Here is a 21918-nt window from a genome sequence, read left to right as displayed (position 1 = left end):
GTGAACTCCAGATGCGTGCGCCCCCTTGTGCATCTGGCTAACATGGGTCCTTGAACCAGGGTCCTTAGGCTTCACAGGCAAGCACTTAACTGCTAAGCCATCTCTCCAGCCCAGATTTGAGATATTTTATGATATTAAGAGCTGTCACACATGGTTCTGAGCTGGATTCTAGTTTAAACAAATCATATGTAGAGAATATTTCTGGAACGATTAGGAAAACCTGAATATGAAATAAGTATCAGAAAAAATAAAGAATTCCTATTAATTATTCAAAGATGGTAACATTTTAAAAAAAAGATGGTAAAATTATTTCAAGTTTGAAAAAAGCCTGGTCTTAATTTTCTTAAGAGCTGGGAGGCACTATATATATGTCTTTCATGTGAACTAACCTTTGATATTACAACAGTTACAAAATTATGAAAATTCAATCAAACACAACTCTGAGGGATCACTCAATGTGATACACAGAGATGAAATATTTTCATAGAATCCTTTCAACATGGTACTTAAAACTAAACACCCCTACTGTTCAGAGAAAGAAAATACGTCTCGTTTGCAATTCTCTAGCACTCACTTCTTAAGCATGTCTAAAAGAAAAGCTATTTATACTACAAAATAAGCATAAATTAGAGAATTTTAAATACCTAAGAAGAGGCCATCATCAAAAATGGACAACAAAGAATTCTTCATAATGAATACTTCATATTTTTGGCTGAAAGTTAAATCACACACTTTTGTTGGAGTACATACAGTGGAAACATAATGCAATATGCAACTATGAAAGCCAAAAATGAAGTCAGGTGCTAGGCCTGCTTAGAGCCTTGTAAAAAGCGCACGTTGTCCCACTTTGAAAAGCCTCCATTTTATACTCTAATACTTACAAGCTGATGTTCTAATAGTTGGATTTTTTCATCTTTTTTCTTTATTTCCTCTTTAAGTTGTTTTATTTCATTTAACAAATCTTCATTCTGAAATATTGAAAAAAAAATAAGTTACTAAATATCCTAGTGAGAATTAAGTCAGTGAAGACCAGCAATTAATGACTTATTTATTCAATTCAAGGAAAATTCTCCTAATTTTTTTCCCAAGATTTCGTGTTCTAATGGCAACTGACACGTAAACAATGGGCAACAACTGAAGTTGTTATTGACAGCTAATATCCACAGAGCTCTTTCCAGGTATCAGACTAACACTTCCGGGAGCTGACACCCTCCATCCTGACTGCAGCAGGTATACACCGGTGTTTCCTCTGGGTACTGAAACATTTGATGCTGACCATATTCAAGTGTGTGCTGTTGTTCACTCTTGCAAAGAAAGTGAACCCCAGGCTATGCAGCAAAGGAAACCCCACACACACTTCAACCAAAATCTCCAAACTGCAAGGACACATGTTAGGATGTCCATCAGAGAAAACAAGGGCATGAGCAGGGAGAACAGCATAATTAGCGGACAGAAGAATTTCATTACTGGTTCAGAAATCAACAAAAAGTTGAAGATGCAAGACAATAAATAAGATTTTTGTTTGTTTGTTTGTTTTCATGAGCAACTTTCCTGAAGAGAAATGCCTGATTTAAGGAAAAGATAGCTTACCAACTTCATGGATCATACATGACGAATACTACCAAGTGGGAGCCTACTGGCAAGTTAAGCAGTAATCCAGCTACAATTCTGTGGACTGCTGACCTGTCATAGGCTTGGTAGGTACGCCACTACTCAGTCCTGTGTGTTTACGTAAGAGTGCTCAGACACGCACATACTGAGCAAATACTACAAATAAGGACATCTGAATAGACAGATGGATGAGGGATTTTATTCCAGACAGAAAAATATGTAGGCAAATATGATCTGAATGGCAATGTCCCCCACAGGCTGATGTGTCTGAACTTTTGTCCCAAGCTGGTGGCACTGTTTGGAAGGCTGGGGAGCATTAAAGCGGTGCAGCCTTGCTGGAGGAAAGGACATGTCACTATGCAGCTGATAAAATCATGCTGAAGCGTCACAGGGGTATTGTTTAAATTTCACTAAGAAGCAAAGATCAAGAAAAAATCTCAGGATTTTTCCCAAAAGCAAAGCTCTAGGGTTTGTTTATGCAATAGTGGAAAGGGGCCCCAGGACCTGGTATATATTAAGCAAGTACTCAGTCCTTTATTTTTATTTCCTTAAGAGAGAATGAATGAGTGTATATGGCTGTGCCAGAGCCTTTGGCCACTTCAAATGAACTCCTGACACATGCACCGTTTTGTGCACCTAGATTTACATGGGTACCAGGCAATCGAAGTCAGGCGGGCAGCCTCTGCAAGCAAGTGCCCTTAACCCCTGAACCATCAGCACCAGCCCAAGATCTTTTATTATTTTGAGACAAGGTCTCACTAAGTTGCCCATTTTGGCCTTAAATTCACTATGTCACTTGCAATTTTCTTGCCCCAGCCTCTCAAGGAGCTAGAACTGCAGGCATGAGATACTACCACTGGCTATGGTCTTGGTTTTAATACCTCTGTTTTTCAAAGTAATAATTGTTATTTTCTTATTTTATTAATAAGAATTCACCCTAAGTACCTATCCATACCTTATGTATCTGATCACTGTCTTCGGGCTCTGGACTGGAAGGCAGCGACAGCTGAATGTCATGTAATGACCCGCTTCCATCATGCTGCAAAGAAGAAACATGGAAAACAGTGACATGACATTCACGTCAACTTGAATTCACGCCACATCAAACACTCGCGTGCCAAAGAACAAGTAAGAGACACAAGTCCAGAAGTCACCTCTGTACCTCTGCACTCAAGACAGAATGTGGTAGAAGGAAAAGGGAGTGAGGGTAAATACTTCTCCTGGCAGGAAGTAAAAAGACTTCATGTGAGCAGATAAGGCAGGAAGCCAATGAATGTCATGGAGTTAGAAAAGGAAAGCAAGAAACTTCCCAAAGATTTTAAAGATTATCTCAGCTAATAAAAAAAAAATATTAAAACTGAATTGAATCTGCTTTGGTGTAAATGTGTTTTGAATATAAACAATTCAGAAAAATATTAGAAAAGTCAGCCAGACATAGACATAAAAATCATTTGATTAAAAAGTTTAGACACATATGATTCCACATATATAAAGTCTGACAGTAGTGTCAGGCACTGCGAGATCATGAATATCAAGGCCATTCTGTGTCTAGAAGATCGAACTGTAAGAAGTCCTACGCAACATCTTATTTAAAAAAATATTTTTAAAAAAAGCAAGGAGCGCAGGAAGGAGGATTTTAGAAGACAAATCTCAACAAAAATTTCACCTCAGTTTCCAATGGCATATAAAAGTGAGGCAAGTCTTTATAACATTATATTTTAGCAAAGAAGGGCTAAAGTTTAACTGACTTCCAAATATCTAAATATCTTCTTGCCTACTACACAGTGGGAACCCCAAGGAATGGGAGAAAATCCGAGCACACACTGCTTGGCTGCAGATGTGGATGCCACTGTGGGAACACGCAGCAGGACAAGGAAAATCAGCCAGGCCAGAAACACCAGAGGGAGATGCTGGGAAGTGATGCTATTAAACTGCATATGACTTCCTAGGTTCACTCTCTGCAGCACTGGCCTGCATCTGCTTGTAAATAGTTTAGGAAAGGCTTAAAAAAAAAAGAAAAGATGAAGAAGAAAAGAAATCAACTAGGACCACGATTCCAGCCTCTGGTGAACAATCTGAATGGATCTAGACAGCAAAGCACAGGCTTTGGTAACAGGATGGACATTCAACCCACAGTGATTTTTAGTTTTTTGGTTTTTTGTTTGTTTTTTCGAGGTAGGGTCTCACTCTAGCCCAGGCTGACCTGGAATTCACTATGTAGTTTCAGGGTGGCCTCAAACTCACGGTGATCCTCTTACCTCTGCCTCCCAAGTGCTGGGATTAAAGGCGTGAGCTACCACGCCCGGCTCCACAGTGATTTTTAAAAAGGTGGGGGAGCAGGTCTGAAGATGGGGCTCAGTGGTACAGCAAGCGTCTACCATGAGTGAAGACCTGGGCTCACACCCCAATACCAAAAACAGAAAAGAAGGCAGATAAATTTAAATGGAAGAACTACTGCAAGACACAGCAGTGCACACCTATAATTCTAGCACACAGGATGTGGAAAGCAGAAAAACAGGAGTTTGAAGCCAACGGGGCCTACGTGGTAAGGGAGGGAGGGAAGAAAGAAGAGGAAGGAAAGAAGTAAGGAGGGAGGGAAAATTATTTCCACTCATATGAAATAATTTTGGATGGGTGTAGAAAATCTCAAACTATCAGGACTAGAAAGATTGCTCAGTGGTTAAAGGTGCTTGCTTATAAAGCTCAACAACCTGGGTTCTACTCCGGAGAGGGGAAGGGCGGGGGAGGGAAGGGGAAGGATAAAGAAATCCCTGCTGGGTGAGGTGGTGCACCTAAAACCCCAGCACTCAGGAGGCAGAGGATCACCAAGAGTTTGAGGCCAGCCTGAGACTACAGAGAGAATTCCAGGTCAGGTTGGGCAAAAGCAAAACCTTACTTCAAAACAAAAAAGTGGGCAGGAGATATGGCTTAGCAGTTAAGGCACTTGCTTGTGAAACCTAAGAACTCAGGTTTGATTCCCCAATACCCACATAAGCCAGATGCATAAGGTGGCACATGCATCTGGAGTTCATTTGCAGTGGCTAGAGGCCCTGGCGTGCCCAGGAGTATGCTCTCTCTCTCCCTCTGACTGTCTCTCTCTCCTTGCCTCTTTCACTCTCTCTCAAATAAATAAAATATTTTTTAAAAAACTACAAAGCCAACCGTCGTGGTGCACGCCTTCAATCCCAGCACTTGGGGGAGGCAGAGGTAGGAGGCCAGCCTTAGACTACATAGTGAATTCCAGGTCATCCTGAGCTACAGCGAGACCCTACCTCGAACAAGTCAAAAAAAAAAAAAGCACTACAAAAGAGGGATGGAGAGATGGCTTAGCAGTCAAGGTGCTTGCCTGCAAAGCCTAAGGACCCATGTTTGATCTCTTTTCAGATCCCATGTAAGCCAGACACACAAAGGTAACAAAAGTGCAAGGCTGCACGTGCACACTAGGTGGTGCAAGTGTCTGGAGTTCCACTGTAGTGGCGAGGCCCTGTCATGCCAATTCATTCTCTCTTTCTCTCTCTCTCTCTCTCTCTCCCTCTGTCTCTTTAAAAAAAAAATACTACGAAAGCAATCAAATACAAAAACTTTTACACAGTGCTCTATGTAAACTGAACACTATATTAATAAAATTTACTGCATTCATAATTCATGTCACATACAAAAGTTCTCAAACCATATATATCTAAATTTTAAACAAAACTTAAATTCAGAAAATTTTTGTGACTTTTGATTGAGCAAAGACTATATATATACATACACATACATACATATACCAAAACTATGGTGCATTTACAAAACTGCACAAAAACTAGAAACTGAGGCTGGAGAGATGGCTTACTGGTTACACACTTGCCTGTGAAGCCTAAGGATCCTGGGTTCAAGGCTCAATTCCCCAAGACCCACATAAGCCAGATGCACAAGGTGGCGCATGCATCTGGAGTCCGTTTACAGTGGCTAGAAGCCCTGATGCACCCATTCTCATTCTCTCTCTCTCTCTCTCTCTCTCTCTCTCTCTCTGCCTCTTTCTCTGTCTGTTGCTCTCAACTAAATAAATAAACAAACTGGAAACTGGAGAGCTGGTTCAGTGGATACAATGTTCATCACTCAAACCTAAGCACTCTAGACAGGGAGATAAGAGAAGGAGACAGCTAAATTCCCTAAAACTCACAAGGAACACAGCAGTCAACAATAGCAAGAAGAGAACAACGGGGCCAGAAGACCAACATCTAACTAATGTTGTCATCTGATCTCCACGTGCACACTACACTCACAAATATACACCTCTCTCTCCCTCTATCTCTCTCCCTCTCCCCCCCCACCTCTCTCTCTCTCTCTCTCTCTCTCTCTCACACACACACACACACACACACACACATACACACATAAACACACAACTTGCAAATCATCTTCAAGAGCAGAACTTCTGCTATTTATCTCTGGGGCTGGAAATTCTGTCTCAGTTGGTAAAGTACTTGACATGTAAGCATGAAGACCTGAGTTTGACCCTCACAAACAATGCAAAATACCTGCCAAGCATAACAGTAATCTCAGGTCTTAGTGACCAACCAGTCCAGCCTAATTTGTGAACTCCAAGACAATGTAGCTATCTTTAAAAAATGATCAACTACACATAAGGAACATCACCCCATGTTGTCCTCTGACCTCCACACGTATGTACACACATATACACACTAACAAACTCACACACATATGTGTGGAAGATTAACTGAATAAAAATAAAGGCCAGATACTGAGAAAAATATTGGTAAAATGCAGACAAAATATTATTTATTTATTTATTTACACATAGAGAAACAGAGAAGAGCAGAGAAAATGAACGGGCATGCCAAGGCCTCCAGCCACTGCAAATGAACGCTAGATGCATGTGCCACTTTGTGCATCTGGCTTTACCTGGGTACTGTGCAACTGAATCCAGGTTGTTAGACTTTGCAAGCACCTTGACCACTGAGCAATCTCTTCAGCTCATTATAAAAGGTTTTTAATCTAGTTCATCATATCACATTACTGACTTCATTAACTCATAAGCAAGCATAGAACTGTCAACAAAAACTAAACACTGGTAAGAGGGTAACCATACTGTGGCTATGGTCTACAGGGAAAATTTGGCCAGCTGCCTATTTATTACAGTCCACAAGTTAAGAATGGGGTCCATATTCTGTGATTACTTCATTTGTAACATTTCATGAATATCTACATAATAGTACCAATTTTAATTCTTATCCCAAAAACCTACAATATTTACTATGTGGCCTGTAAGTCAAACTGTTAAAATCATGCTCAGGGTCTGGAGAGATAGCTCTGCAGTTAAGGTACATGCTTGCAAGACCTAATAATCTGTGTTCAATTCCTCAGTGCCCATGTAAAGCCATGCATTTAGAGTTAGTTTACAGTGATTAAAGTCCCTGGTGCACTCATTTTATCTCCTTTTGTCTCTCTCTACTTGCAAATCAATAAATAAAACTGTAGTTAAGGCACTTGCCTGGGAAGCCTAAAGACCCATGTTCAACTCCCCAGGCTCCACATAAGCCAGACGCACAGTGACACAAGCTCACAGGTCACATGCCCACAAGGTGGCACATGCATCTGGAGTTCAACTGGATGCTCTGCCACACCAACTTCCCCCCTCTCCCATGGAAAAAAAAACAACCATTAAAACACACATAAGACACAAAGGAAATAGTAACACATTCTACAGAATTTTTGTCACACTATTAATGCAACGTTTTATGTCACTGTTATTATCAATGTTATGTTATGTTATTATCAATGTACTAAGATTAAAAATCATATAAGAAGAATGGTTCCCTATAATAAGCTAATTTTTAAGATATTTTATTTTTATTAACTTGACAGAGAGGGGCAAGGAGGAAGGACAGGGAGAGACTGAGCACAGCAGGGCCTCTAGCCTCTGCGCGTTAACTCCAGGCTCAGGCACCACCATGAGGATCCGGCTGACATGGGCTCTGAGAAATCAAACTTGAGTTCATAGGCTGTGCAGGCAAGAGCCTGAACCACTAAGCCGTCTCTACAGCCCATCAGGTAAATTTTAAAAACTGAAGAGCAGTGTAAAGAAGATAAAAGGGTATTACAGCAAAGGACAACTAGGAAGTTATTAGTCAAGCCATTTCGACGTCACAAATGAAATAAAAACAATCTTGAGTTGCTTTTGCAAGTCTAGCAATTTAGACACATAAGATCACAGAGGAAAAAAGCTTTTACTGTGCCACCACAGCACAGAAGTTTTAAAGATCATAAAGACAATCGTCTCACAAATAAGCCACTTCTTCATGGCTGTATGCTCTATTCATCCTTCACTAAGATGAAAGCATGTGGGCCAAAATTAGGAAATACACTAAGACATGCAGAAACATAAAGAAGGATAAAGAAAGAAAAATCGCAGAAGGGGCACAAACCACTGTTTTCAAAGGATACTTAAGAACTAACTTCATGCATACAATTTTTTACTTCATATCATACATACTAAGGATGTGGAATACTGTTCCACATAAATATTTAGCAATCACACAGGAAGAACAATACTTCAAAAACACACACACACACGACCTGACCAAAGCGTAAGCAGGTTCCAGGTTCCAACCAGCTTGACTACACGCGCTGTGGGTGAGGCAACTTTACTGAGTGAGCGGCCAGCGTTTCTATGGGCCGAAGGGGGGGGGGGGGATAATTCTAAATGCAATTAGAATATCAACACATGCATCAAAATTTTAACCAAAACCTGGGTATGGTGGCACACACCTTCAACCCCAGCACTTGGGAGACTGAGGAAGGAGGATGGCCATGAGTTTAAGGCCACTCTGGAACTACAAGGGAGTTCTAGGACAGCCTGAGCTAGGCCAAGTCCCTGCCTCAAAAAAAAAAAAAAGAAAAATAAGCAAAACAGACAGCTATTTTTTCGTGATAGTTCTGGGACTTAAATCCAGGACTTTCTTCATGCTATCAAAGTGTTCTGCCGCTGAGCTACACTCCGCCCACATGAGCATCTAGTAAAAAATGAATAAGCCTTCTCAAAGGATTACTGCTGGCGAGCCACCTTCTAGTTTGTGAGTTGTTTTTTTTTTTTTTTTTTTTTTTTTGAGACAGAGAGAGAGCATAAATTATAACAGCCCAATATCACCACTTTTCCATATATTAACTCCATCTTACCCAGGTGCCTAGGCCATGAGTTTGCAAAACCTGGGGTCTTCCTATGAGCTCCAGAGCTGCTGCAATGGACATGGGTATGTGAAGAAAAGAGACGATCTGTAGCCCTGGGCAGGCCCTGCTGCCAGGCAGGCCTCACCTGTGATGTCAACAAAGCCGCCTTGTGTTGATACACGGAGCCCAGGCCCAAGGGGCCTCCCAGGAAAAGCAGCAGGAGGGAGAGGCTCTCCGCCTTTGCTTTCCAGAGGTCTATTGTTTTATTTAAATAATTCAGACATACAGATTGTTGCAGTTAGGTTCTTATTGCTGGTAGAAATCACCCAACCAAGAGCAGCTTGTGGGAAAAAGAGGTTTATTTTGGCTTACAGGCTCAAGCGCCACAATGACAGGGAAAACGATGGCATGAGCAGAGGGTGGACATCACCCCCTGGTCCACATAAGGTGGACAACAGAGCAGGAGACTGTGCCAAACACTGGCAAGGGGAAACTGGCTGTAACACCCATAAGTCCGCCCACAGCAATACACTGCCTCCAGGAAATACTAATTCCCAAAACTCCATCAGCTGGGAACCTAGCTTTCAGAACACTTAAGCTTATGGGGGACACCTGAATCAAACCACCACATTCTGCCCCTGGCCCCCATAAACTGATATCCATACATGTTTTAAAATACAATGAATGCAGTTCAACTTTAAAAGTCCCCATAGTTTTTTTTTTTTTTCCCAATTCCAGTGATGTTCATATATCCCCACAGTCCAAGGTCTTTTAATTGAGCCATAATGCCAATAATAATAATAATAATAATAATAATAATAACCTCAAAAAACCCATAATGCACAGAATAAACATTCACACGGCAAAAGATGGCATTGGGCATAGCAAAGAAACTGTCAACCAATACAAGATTAAAACAGGGCAAACATCAAACTCTAGTTCCAAGTCCAACAACTTTAGTCAGTGAAAAGTCTCCAAGTCTGCTAATTTTAACCAGCAACAAGTCTCCGCCCCTCCAGCTAGGCTACTCACAGTCCTGGAAAACTTCATCCAGGGTAGACAGCTCTCCTTAGCAGCCATCTCATGGTCCCGGCATCTCCACTGGGTCTGCACTGCAATCCACAGCTCATCCTCATGGCCCCTTGGGGTCTCCATGCATGCCTCCAGCAAACCTGCTTCACACTGCCCATGGCCATTTCCAAAACACAAGACCATGTTGCAAACTTAATGACCCTCTCTTTCCTGCATTTCTTATACTCCACAATACCAGGTAGGGTGCCAGTTTGTTAATTCAAGGGGAAATAAAGCAAACTTTGAAGAACAGGACACTCCTTGAGCACTCCTGCCCCTTCAAGAGTCTACATTCTTCCTGTTGCCCCACTGCAGGTCAGCTGGCCCAATCTCAAACAAAGGTTGTAACCTCTCAATTGCAGCTAAATGGGCAGCAGTTCACCCAAAGATTTCTTAAGCCTGCCCCCAACAATACATTACCTCCAGGAAGCATTAATTCCCAAATCTCCATCAGCTGGGAATCTAGCATTCTGAACACCTAAGTTTATGGGGAACACCTGAAACAAACCACCACAGGGATCAACTATCCTGTCATATGTCTAGAATGTGAACAACTTCTAAGTGCTATTCGCTCATATAAGGGATTAAAATCTAATGATTTCAAGCTACATTTGGAAAGAATTAAAAAACAGAATTAAGCCGGGCGTGGTAGCGCACGCCTTTAATCCCAGCACTCAGGAGGCAGAGGTAGGAGGATCCTCACGAGTTTGAGGCCACCCTGACAGTACATAATAAATTCCAGGTCAGCCTGGACTAGAGTGAGACCCTACCTCAAAGAACCAAAAAGACAGTTAAAGAAAAAAGAAATTTTTAAAAAATAAAACGAAGCAAGAACACAAAAAAATAGACTTATAAGGCTGTCTTTCGATGAAGTCCTCGGAGATGAGGTGCCCCTAACACAGTGGTTAGGGTTTGACAGCTTAGAATGAGAGTGATAATGTACCTGGCACTAAAAAACAGACTAGAGGGCTGGATAGTTTAGTGGTTAAGGCATCTGCCTATGAAGTCAAAGGACCCAGGTTTGATTCCTCAGGACCCGCTAAGCCAGATGCACAAGGTGGTGCATGCGTCTGGAGTTCATTTACAATAACGGAAAGCCCTGGCATGTCCATTCTCTCCTATGTCTCTTTCTTCCTCTTTCTCTCTCTCTAATAAATAAAATTAAATTTAAACTGAAAAATGCAACACAATACTACTCTTCTCACTAATAAATTCTAAAAAAACTAATATTAAAAAGAGAAGAATGTTGTCATATGTGAAAAATCCTTTAGAATGTGTGAGACAAATAGTATTTATAAATTCCTTGTATTTAAATTTATTGTTAAACCTAAGTGTTGAAGTTGTACATCTCTGAATTTGGATATATCTTGCTATTGGTTTTCCTCTCTCATAAAAACATAACTTAACTTTTCAGCCTGAAGAGATAAGTGGCTCAGTGGTTGAAGGCACTTGTTTGCAAAGCCTGATGGCCCTAGTTTGATCCCCCGTACCCATGTATAGCCAGAGGCAAAAAGTGGTACATGCATCTGGAGTTCGTTTGTGGGAGGTTCTGGCACACCATGCTTACATTCATATTCTCCTCCCCATTCATATGCACATATATACATACAATAAAGAATACTACCTCTAGCCAAGCATGGCTATCCCAGGACTCAGGGCTGAGGCAGAAGGATAGTCAGCCTGGATTACCCAGTGACATCCACACCATGAAATAACTTGTTTTTCTAAAATGTTTGGTTTTGTTTTATTTTGAGGCAGAGTCTCACTCTAAACCAGGCTGAACTGGAACTCTGTAGCCTCAGCTGGCCTCGAGCTCCAAGCAATCCATCTACCTCAGCCTCAACAATGCAGAGTTTATAGGCATGAACCACCATATACAAGCTTATATTTTGATTTTTTTTAAAAATAGTACACTCTTTGAGACATCCAAGTTTACAATGGCCATTAAAATCTACATTTGTTCTACAGTATTGTTCTATGCCACTAAGAAGTTTTTCTTTACACTTACTTTTTAAAATATTTTTATTTATTTACTTGAGAGAGGGAGAGGGAAGGAAGGAAGGTGGGAAGAGAGAAGGGGAGAAGAGGAGAAGAGGAGTGAAGGAAACATCAGGGCCTCTAACCACTGTAAAAGAACACCAGACACATGAGCCACTTTGTGCATCTGGCTTTATATGGGTACTGGGGAACAGAACCTGGGCCTGCAAGCTCTGCAAGCAAGCTCCTTTTACCACTGAGCCATTTCTCTAGCTCTTAACACTTATTTTTGAAATTTCTCTATAGCCTTTTCTTAGTAAATACTTCAAATGCTTATTTCTGTATTGTCCAGTCTTGTTCACTGCTCTATATTTTAATTTCTCTGCTCTAAAAGGTTTCTTTTCCCACTCATGATTTTGTGGTCTTTCAATGTCCACCCAGCTTACCCTCTGCATTCCCAATTGTGGAGTTATTTTGATGAATTATAAAACTTGTGATGCTAGGAATCTCAATAAATTAGAAGGGGAGAGCATTTGTTTATAGAACAGAATACCAATGGAGAAATTAAAATTAATGAATTAGAGCTCAACATAAACCAGCCTCAAAGAAAATGGTGAAAGAGTTGACAGAAGTAGATTCTGGGAAGTGATGGTGCTGCCATCAGGAAAGAAAACACAGAGAACTTCTTAGTGCCTCATTTCTTAACCTGGGTGGTGAGTACAAAGCTGTTTCCTGTTAGTCAATGTTTGTGCCCTAATACTCTCTACATGATATGCATGTGTACTTTTCTTCCTGGAGTGATGAGTGTGGTTCTCTGGCACCAAGCAACAATAATTCAGCAGCTTCTCTAATTCAGACCACATTACCATCATGCTACTGTTTCTTGCCTGCCTAACCCTACATGAACATGTGTGGTACATGCACATAACACACATATAGGGAAAATGATTATTTGAGGGAAAAAATGCTGGTTTAATTCTCATTACCAGAGCAAAAATAAATAATGGAATAAAATAGTTGCATATCACACAGCACTTTAGAAATGATATTCCATATTCTTTTTTTCCATATTCTTTTGTAAATATTTTTATGTATTTGCGGCAGAGAGAGTGCACGCATGCACACACGCACGTGTATGTGTGTATGAACTCCAGATGCATGTGCTATTTTCAACATCTGGCTTTACATGGGTACTGGGAAACCAAATTCAGGCTGGCAGGCCTTTGAAGCCAGCTCTTTTAATCACTGAACCATCTCCCCAGCCCTATTCCTTTCTTTTCATCACTAAGCACCCTAAAGGAGATGAGGCGTGAATCACAGTGATCACATATTTTGCAACCCAAATAAAATGTCCATAAGAAATTCATCATGCTTTCCCATTACTCCATCATAGATTTATTTCCTAACCCAAGGTCAAAACAAATGATGAATATGATAACATGACAAAAGTAAACAGGGGAATCAGGGAAAAAGAGATGAGAGGACACCAATGGGATATCCAACTACTTTTCAAAGTTGTACTGTGGTATCTACTAATATTGGGTATCTTCCTTGTGCCCAAACTACCGAGTATCTACAGACCTATGACTGACTCAGTAACCCCACTCACACAGATGCAGAGCCAGTCAACATGCAAGGGCATGTTGATCAAAAGACGCATACCAGAATACTGTACTGCTGCTATCCACAGAAACACAAATCCAGAATCCTGCCCAACTATCCACCAACTCTAGGACAAATGAAATACATCAGAGGATCCTTTTACAATGGAATATCCTATAGCAATTAGAATGAACGCATAAAGTGAATGATGGCTCATAAATATGATGTTAAGAAAAGAAGTCAGATATAAGTATTTCATGGTATCATTCATTTCAAAGTGTAAAACTAGGCAATAACACTTATTTCTTTCAGAAAACCAGTGATGACCAGGAGAAAATCATGGTACTGACTAGCACAAGACGCTCTGTTGTGCTGAAGTTCTACTTCTTGCTGGAGGCTGCTGCATAAATGACTGTGAAAATGTACCGAGATGAGACACTTCTGCACATACATATGATGCTTCAAGAACAAGGTTTTGGAACATGAAATAAGGAAGGGAAACAAGACACCAGTATGCTTTCTTTTTTCAGTATGTTCCCCTATTCTTCCGATCAGAATTAAAATTTTATCAAACTTCTAGTTAGGCAATAAAATATAGAGGTATTAATCTAAAAGAATTCCAAAGCTCTGGGTTTAAATGCACTCAGAACTAATATGTACTGAGGTGACCTTAAAAGACAATTAAATCAAAAAGTTTCAGTTTTGTACCATCAAAATGAGATTAGTACTGCCATCCCTGCCCCACACACGCACGGTGGCTGCAGAAGGAGAAGGAGACACACAAAAGTCCTATTTAATCTGTAAACTAACCCCGAGCTGTGAAATGAAAAGCAGAACAAAGGCAAAATAAAATAGTTAGTAATTTTTAAACTTTTGCATGGGAGGATTTTGTTCGAGTCAACTCCTAAGAAAGATGTTTAATAAAACAGATTCCAAAGGTGGAAAGTTAGCTTAGAGGCCACTGGTTTGATCCCCAGCATGTTGAAGAAAAGAAAACAGATCTACTGCAAGGGGCAGCTGAAGGGATGGAGAGGGATGGATGGAAAGGAGGGTGTCAAGAGGCTGCTTCTCCCTCCTCTCCTCAGGGTCACCCCTAGAACTTATGCAACAGATTGGAATAAAAGTTCCTAGTTTTTCACTAGTTAGCTTTCTGAGCCTCACTTTCTTGGACTGTAAGACAAAGCCAGAGCTTACCTTCAAGGAGTAGACAACATGCATTAGAAAATCTAGAAGAACGCCCAGTATGCCAGTCATGACTACTGTGTAAAAAGCTTACAGACACAACTCTAATAAAACAGATGTATGAAAAGAGCTAGATTTGATGTCATAACTTAAGCCATCCTCTCTGGCACTCACTTCCATGGGTATCTTTTGAGCCATATTTTTTAAAGCATCAATTTGCTAAACTCATTCACCGGGCTTTCTACCACCAGGAAAATAATGCACACTCTGCTTCTTGACCCCGCTATCATTTTAGAATACCAACAAGCCCAACAGTTTTCATTACTTCTAGGAATGTCCACCTTTCTGTTGGTCTGCTTCCGTCCTCTCTTATTCTCCTTTCTCCTTTTTTGACAGACGTGGAAAAAGGAAATGTGTAACTTTTTTGAATGCTGTTGGAGGAATTAAATTAAAGATGGCAGATGTGAAGGGATCCAGCTGCGACACATCGCCCCATTCATCACTGGGGCTGACTTGGCTGATCCGGCTGCCTCGACCACTCCATGTGGGCCCCTGCAGAAGCAGCATGCTCATAGAAGAAGATGCTTTGCCAGAATAAAGGAGGCCCGGTCTCTGGTCAGAAGTATAAAAGTAACCTTGCTCTCAAAGCTCTCACAGGTTGCATAAAGAAAAATGTCCCCTACGGCTCTCTGGCAGCATGTTCCCCAGCTGGTGGCAGTATTCTGATAGGCTGGGGCCTAACTGGTAGCAGCAGGTCAACATGGGAGGGTGGACCTTGGAGGGTTACAGCCTGGACCCCGGTTCTGGTCACAGTCCCCTACGTGAGCAGTCTCTACCACATGCTCCCACCGTGTTGAATTTTACTGCTCCTCCACACTCTCCCTGCTGTGATAAACTGAAACCCTTTCCTCCTATAAACTGTTTCTGTCAGGTATTTATTTGATCACAGTGACAAAAAAAGTAATAAATAAACCAGGTATCTGTCTGTTTTCTAAGAAAAAACAGAGGTTTCTTCTACGGAGAAGTAACAGATACCTTAGAGAGGAAATCCTCCACTAAGCGGTGCTGAGGGGCCAAAGGCATCACCCACTGCCAGAAGAGGAGACCAGCCAGCCAGCAAACCCGGCTCAAATACAGAGATACCTAGGTGAGTTTGTAGTCTCTCATACCCCAGCGTTAAGTGATAAAAATATCATTACACATTTAAAGAGATTACTTTTTAAAAAGACAAAAAAAAAAAAAAAAACCTACTAAAACAAAATGAAAACTGGAGAGATCGCTCAGTGGTTAAAGGCACTAGCATGCAAAGGCTGACGACCAGGATTTGATCCTGCACGGAAATGCAGACACATAGCTTTGGGCCCATCAACATTCTATCATGACGATCTCGAGAAGAAATGAAAGCTCTAGAGAAGCTCTGGAGAGCAACCTGCGTGGCAGGCAGACTGATGGAGATGGGGGTGACACGCTGAAACAATGTTATTTTTCATTAAGCTTTTTTCTTTTTTAATATTTTACTTATCTGTTTATTTGAGAGAGAATAAAAAAAGAGGCAGAGAGAGAGAAAGAGAGAGAGAGAGAATAGATGCACCGAGGCCTCCAGCCACTACAAAAGAACTCCAGACACAGGCACTACCTTGGGCATTTGGCTTAGGCTGGTCCTGAGGAATTGAACCTGGGTCTTTGGGTTTCGCAGGCAAGTGCCTTAACCGGTAAAACCATTCATACACTTCACATTCAGTTTTTTTCAATTTACTAAAATTAAAAGGGAAACCTTGTAAGAGATAAGTTATATGAAATCTTAGACACTTCAATTTTTAATTTTTATTCTCAATTGGAAAACTTTAAAGATATCCTGAGTAAAATCTACAACTTTCTCCTCTGGATTTTATTTTCATTGCATAAACAAAAAGTGCATACTGTCAGTATACACTACCTAAGGTTTCAGAGACAATGATGAAAGAAAGTATACTGAGAGTTCTTGGGTTTAAAGAACCTCACAAAATACTTTGTTTCTAGGGTGGTGGCCACTGGTTATCCATGCATTTAATCTCTCCTCATTTATAGTTCTTACCCCATTATTACAAGTGGCTAGATCTTAATAACAGACTCTTAATACCATTCACAATTCAGGGCAATACACCCACAGACACAAGAAGGTATAGCTAGTACAATCACTGTCTCAAGCACAGAAACACTACAGAATGCAGCCTGCCCCTGACTGCAGTTAATCTACGCTGTAATCACTATATCTGGATATTTCGCTCATTGAATCTTTTTTCATCTCTTGGGAAGAGTTCAAGTATCCCAGATCCACAAAGGATCTTCCACTATCTTGTGCCCAACCTTAGCAAGAAAACTTTCTTTTTACAAAAGTATTCAGGCCAGGCATGGTGGCACACACCTTTAATCCCAGCACTCGGGAGAGGTAGGAGGATCACCGTGAGTTCAAGGCCACCCTGAGACTACATAGTGAATTCCAGGTCAGACTGGGCCAGAGTGAGACCCTACCTTGAAAAGCAAAAAAAAAAAAAAAAGTATTCAGGGCTGGAGAGATGGCTCAGTGGTTAAATGCTTGCAAAGCCTAAGAACTCAAATTCAATTCCCCAGTACCCAGGTAACACCAAATGTACAAAGTGGCACATGCATCTGGAGTTTGTTTGCAGCGGCTAGGGACCTTGGGGCGCCCATTCTCTATCTGTTCCTTTTTCCTCTCCCTCTCTCTCTCACATAAATAAATATATATTTTTTAAATCACAATGGAGTTTTTCTAAAAAAAATTAAACATATTCAATAGCCACTAAATGACAAAAATTATATAAGTAAACTCTCCTCAAGGACTAGGACACAATTTACAAAGAAACAGAATATCTACACCACACTTTGCTTCAGCTTGCCTTTATTAGGCAGGCACAATGACTGACTTGGATGGCCACCAGGAATTCTAAGACTCCCCGGCTCACGTGACCTAAAGCATGCCAGCCTGAGGAAAGCAACAACAGTGAGAAGACAAGCGGTTCTCTCTCAACCTTTGTTTTAAGTTAAATTTGGCTAGTATATAAAATACACACTGGCTTAAAAATCACACTGTGGCTGTACACAACTCATGCTCAGTACTTGGGTTCTTTGCACAGCATGTAACCTTGTCTATGAACACGGCACACTTATACAAAACAAGTTCCACCACCCGCTCAACCTGGGATTCGGAAAAGCCACATGCTTGCTATCAATCTAGATGTCTCAAAAGATGTGAGAGGACTAGGGAAGACTAAACTCTGAAGTTTCAAACAAAACTTAAATTTAACGATTATTTTATAGAATTAAAATCTATTCTTTAAGCAGGGTGTGATAGTACACACCTTGAATCCCAGCACTCAGGAGGCAGAGGTAGGAGGATCACCGTGAGTTCAAGGCCACCCTGAGACTACATAGTGAATTCCAGATCAGCCTGGACTAGAGTGAGACCTTACCTCGAAAAAAAACCAAAAAAACCTATTCTTTCTTATTTCCTGTTAGCTGAAATTATAGAAGCCATTGGTTACTGACTGCCTACTGTTTTCAGCTATTAGATTGTTCTATTTACAACTAAAATTTTGAAACTTTCCCAATGACTGTCAAAGTAGGTATTATAAAAATGAATCAGAGGCTAGACAGATGGCGCATTGGTTAAGGCACTTGCCTACGAAACCTAAAGACTCATGTTCAACTCTCCAGATTCCACCTACGTCAGACTACAAGGTGATGCATGTGCTCAAGGTCACACATACTCACAACATAGTGCACACATCTGGAGTTTGGTTGTAGTGGCTGGAGGCACTGGGGCACCAGTTCCCCTCCCCCTTATTTAATGCAAAATTAGTAAGTAAATAATGAATCAGGCCAGGCATGGTGTTGCACACCTTTAATACCATCACTTTAGAGGTTGAGGTAGGAGCCAGCCTGAGTTCAAGGTCAGCCTAGCTAGTGCAAAATAAGACTCTACCTTGAAAAAAACAAAGAAACAAGTAACAGAATCAGGAACAAAAAGACTGACTTTCTAAATATCACAGTTCATAAATGTTAAGACCATACTTCCATTTTTCCCTCCTTTTTACTATGTACCTTTTCCCCTGCAGTGCTGAAATGTGAAGCCAGGGCATATAGTATTTACAGGTCAGTTTTCTAAAGAAATCTGAACAGATGTTAGAAACTCACGTAACTTCATTTTTTGAAAAGTCAATTCAGAGCTGGAGAGATGGCTTTGCAGGCAAGCACCTGAACTGCAAAGCCTAAGGCCTCATGTCAACTCTCCAGGTCCCACGCAATCCAGACGCACAGAGACACAAGCACACATGGTCACACATCTGGAGTTCAACTGCAAGGTCGTGGGGCACCAATTTCCACCCCTCCCTCCCCCTTGCACAAATAAAACGCCGGTCTGTTGGGCTTGCTTCAAACAAAACAACAACAACAACAAAAAAAAAAACCAATCAGATCATTTGTGGATTCACAATAGTAGAGCTAGAAATGTTCACTACATACTTACCTGATGCAGCAGACGTTTCAGTTTGAGTAACTGAGTTTTCACAGCCGTGCAGTCCTGGACCATATGCCTCAAGGTCATCTCATCCAGTACCACTGTATTTTCCGGCACATCGACAAACATCTTCTGAGCCTGGAAAAAGGGGGTCCCTCCATAGCTTTCAAAATGACCCAGAGGGGATTCTCTGTAAGGAGAGCCCCTGGAAAGGCAAGGGGAAAAGGAAAAAGATGAACACTTTCAAATATGGCCACTTTGCTCTGTAAGTTTTATACAGCTGAGTTTCCTACACATCTAATGAAGAAGAGCTCTGTAAAGAAAGCAGTACGGTAATAAAGAACTCGATGCAGCAGTTGCTGCCAACCACTCATCACCGTCCCATGACTCTGGCTGTGCTCACTGAATCTGGCTCCACTGAAAAGAGCATTCAGTTGTAGCTATCATAAAACAATCTCCCCCCCCACACACACCCATTGTGTGCATTTCACACTTTAGTTAAACAAACTTCCCTCCTCCAGAATAAAAAGAAAATACACTAAAAAGGCCTCAGATGCATTCAACCTTTCCTGCACTGGCTGCCTGCTCTTCAGCATGTGGCTTTGCTTGGCGTCAAAACTGCACATTTAAAAACATATATTTTAGTAGAGCATGGTGGCACACGCCTTCAATCCCAGCATTTAGGAGGCAGAGGTAAAAGGATCACTGTGAGTTCCAAGGCCACCTGAGACTACATAGTGAATTCCAGGTCAGCCTGGACTAGAACTAGACCCTACCTCGAAAACAAACAAACAAACGAACAAACAATGTGTGTGTGTGTGTGTGTGTGTGTGTGTGTGTGTGTATTATTTATTTACTTATTTATTGGAGAGCAAGAGAATGAATGAATGAGAAAACAGACATGCCAAGGCCTCCAACCACTGCAAACAAACTTCACACACATGCACCACTTTGTGTGTCTGGCTTATATGGGTACTGGTTAATCAAACCTGGGTCCTTTAGGCTTCTCAGGCAAGTGCCTTAACTGCTAAGCCATCTCTCCAACCACAAAACTGCACGTTTTTCAGACCCACAATTAATTAATTAATGTTAGCCACATTATTTCTCAGTTTGGACATACTTTTGGATTAACATTTTTGAAAGCTCCAGTAGGCAGTTTAGACAGATAGTTCCATAGCTATTGCTACATTATACATAATTCTAGCTGACTCTTAAGGTATGACAAGAACTTAATATATATGTGAAACCTCAGTATTTAAAATTTCAGCATTCTCTTCATTATAGTGGCTATTTTAAAATATATTTTATTTATTTATTTGAGAGAGAGAAAGAGGCAGAGACAGAGAAAGAGGCAGATAGAGGGAGCTAATAGGTGTGCCAGGGCCTCCAGCCACTGCAAATGAACCCCAGAAGCATGTAACCCCTTGTGCATCTGGCTTACATGGGTCCTGGAGAATTAAACCAGGATCCTTTGACTTTGCAGCCAAACACCTTAACCGCTAGGCTCTCTCTCCAGCCCTAGTGGCTATTTTTATTTATTTTGGTTTTTTGAGGTAGGGCCCTACTCTAGCTCAGGCTGACCTGGAGGTCACTCTGTAGTCTCAGGCTGGCCTTGAACTCACAGCAATCCTCTTACCTCTGTCTCCCAAGTGCTGGGATTAAAGGCGTGTGCCACCACAACTGGCTCCCTAGTGGCTATTTTTTAAAGCTTACACAAACTTAAGAGAAGGTAAAATGGCTATTTTAACACATTAGGAATAAAGCTAAATTAATAATGTATTAAATATGTAAAAAGTCACAACGCACTGGATTTCAATATTAAAAATATATGACATATGGCATCTGTTAAACCTTCTGGCATTCAGTAAATATCCCCAAATCTCTGGATTCTCAACTATTCAATGAGCCTGATTTCTACAAGATAATTTTCTCTAAAAGAACTCATACATATATTTCAGGCCTAAATTTCTCTTACCCAAGAAAATAGTCTTAGTGATTTTAAGCTACTTATTCCTATGTAAGACCCCAACTTGGTCCCATATAATTCCACTTTGTTAGTTCAAGAATGTTTTTAAATTGTTAAATTTCGAACTACATACTAATGAAAAACAGCTAGTAATAATAAGGTAGAAAGTGTTAAGACATCAATAATATAGAGCCTCCTGGCAAGTGAATAGTAAAGATAGAAAGTTATATTTTCTGGAAAAAAAAAAAAAAGTTTAGAGGCTTTGGGACATTTTCTAAGGTCCCAAAGAATCTTAGATGGAATACAAACCAGGAAATATGATTCTGACTGAAATGATGGTAAGGCCTTTGGGGGAACAAGGGTAAAAGCACAAATACCAAGCTTACAGGGACAAGATTTCCAAGGACAAGTCTTAAAATGGCATACAACACCACAGAGAGCTTAAACCCAATTTATTTTTCAACTTCTTACCTCAGAACCTGTTTCCCTCAGAGAGACTTCTTAACCCCAAGCTGTTTATGAAATGCCTGACGTAAGCCGCGCCCTCCTCGCTTCCAAGCCCACAGTCTTGTCATTCTGTGGTACTTGGCAGTTCACTCAGAGTTTTCCACTCACACTCTTCTGGAGAATTCTGCCTCTTTGCTAATTGGTACTTCTTAAGGAAAGCATCTGATCCTTGAAGAAGGAATGGCTGACTCTAGGGCACCCTTGTAGAACCCTGTGCTGCATAAATTACAGGATGCCACCATGCATGACTTTTATCTAGGTTCTTCCTCAAAGGTTCTCACCTTATTTTATAGTGTACACAAGATACATGTTT

General features: G+C 40.9%; 1 protein-coding gene across 5 annotated transcripts in view; it reads right to left on the bottom strand.

Annotated features, from left to right (window-relative positions):
* Nucleotides 1-21918, bottom strand: part of Ccser2 (coiled-coil serine rich protein 2) — a 134214-nt gene that overhangs the window by 33612 nt on the left and 78684 nt on the right. For all 5 annotated transcript variants that reach the window (XM_045137186.1, XM_004658007.2, XM_004658008.2 and 2 more), the window contains 3 exons: nucleotides 19142-19337; nucleotides 2567-2650; nucleotides 882-968 (listed from right to left, as the gene is read on the bottom strand). In XM_045137186.1, coding sequence (XP_044993121.1) covers nucleotides 882-968; nucleotides 2567-2650; nucleotides 19142-19337 — 367 coding nt within the window. The remainder of the gene's footprint in view (nucleotides 1-881; nucleotides 969-2566; nucleotides 2651-19141; nucleotides 19338-21918) is intronic.

This window comes from Jaculus jaculus, chromosome 18, assembly GCF_020740685.1.
Source record: "Jaculus jaculus isolate mJacJac1 chromosome 18, mJacJac1.mat.Y.cur, whole genome shotgun sequence".
Taxonomy (NCBI): Eukaryota; Metazoa; Chordata; class Mammalia; order Rodentia; family Dipodidae; genus Jaculus; species Jaculus jaculus.
The sequence above is the reverse complement of the archived record's forward strand: the minus strand, read 5'-3'. Positions and strand labels throughout refer to the sequence as shown.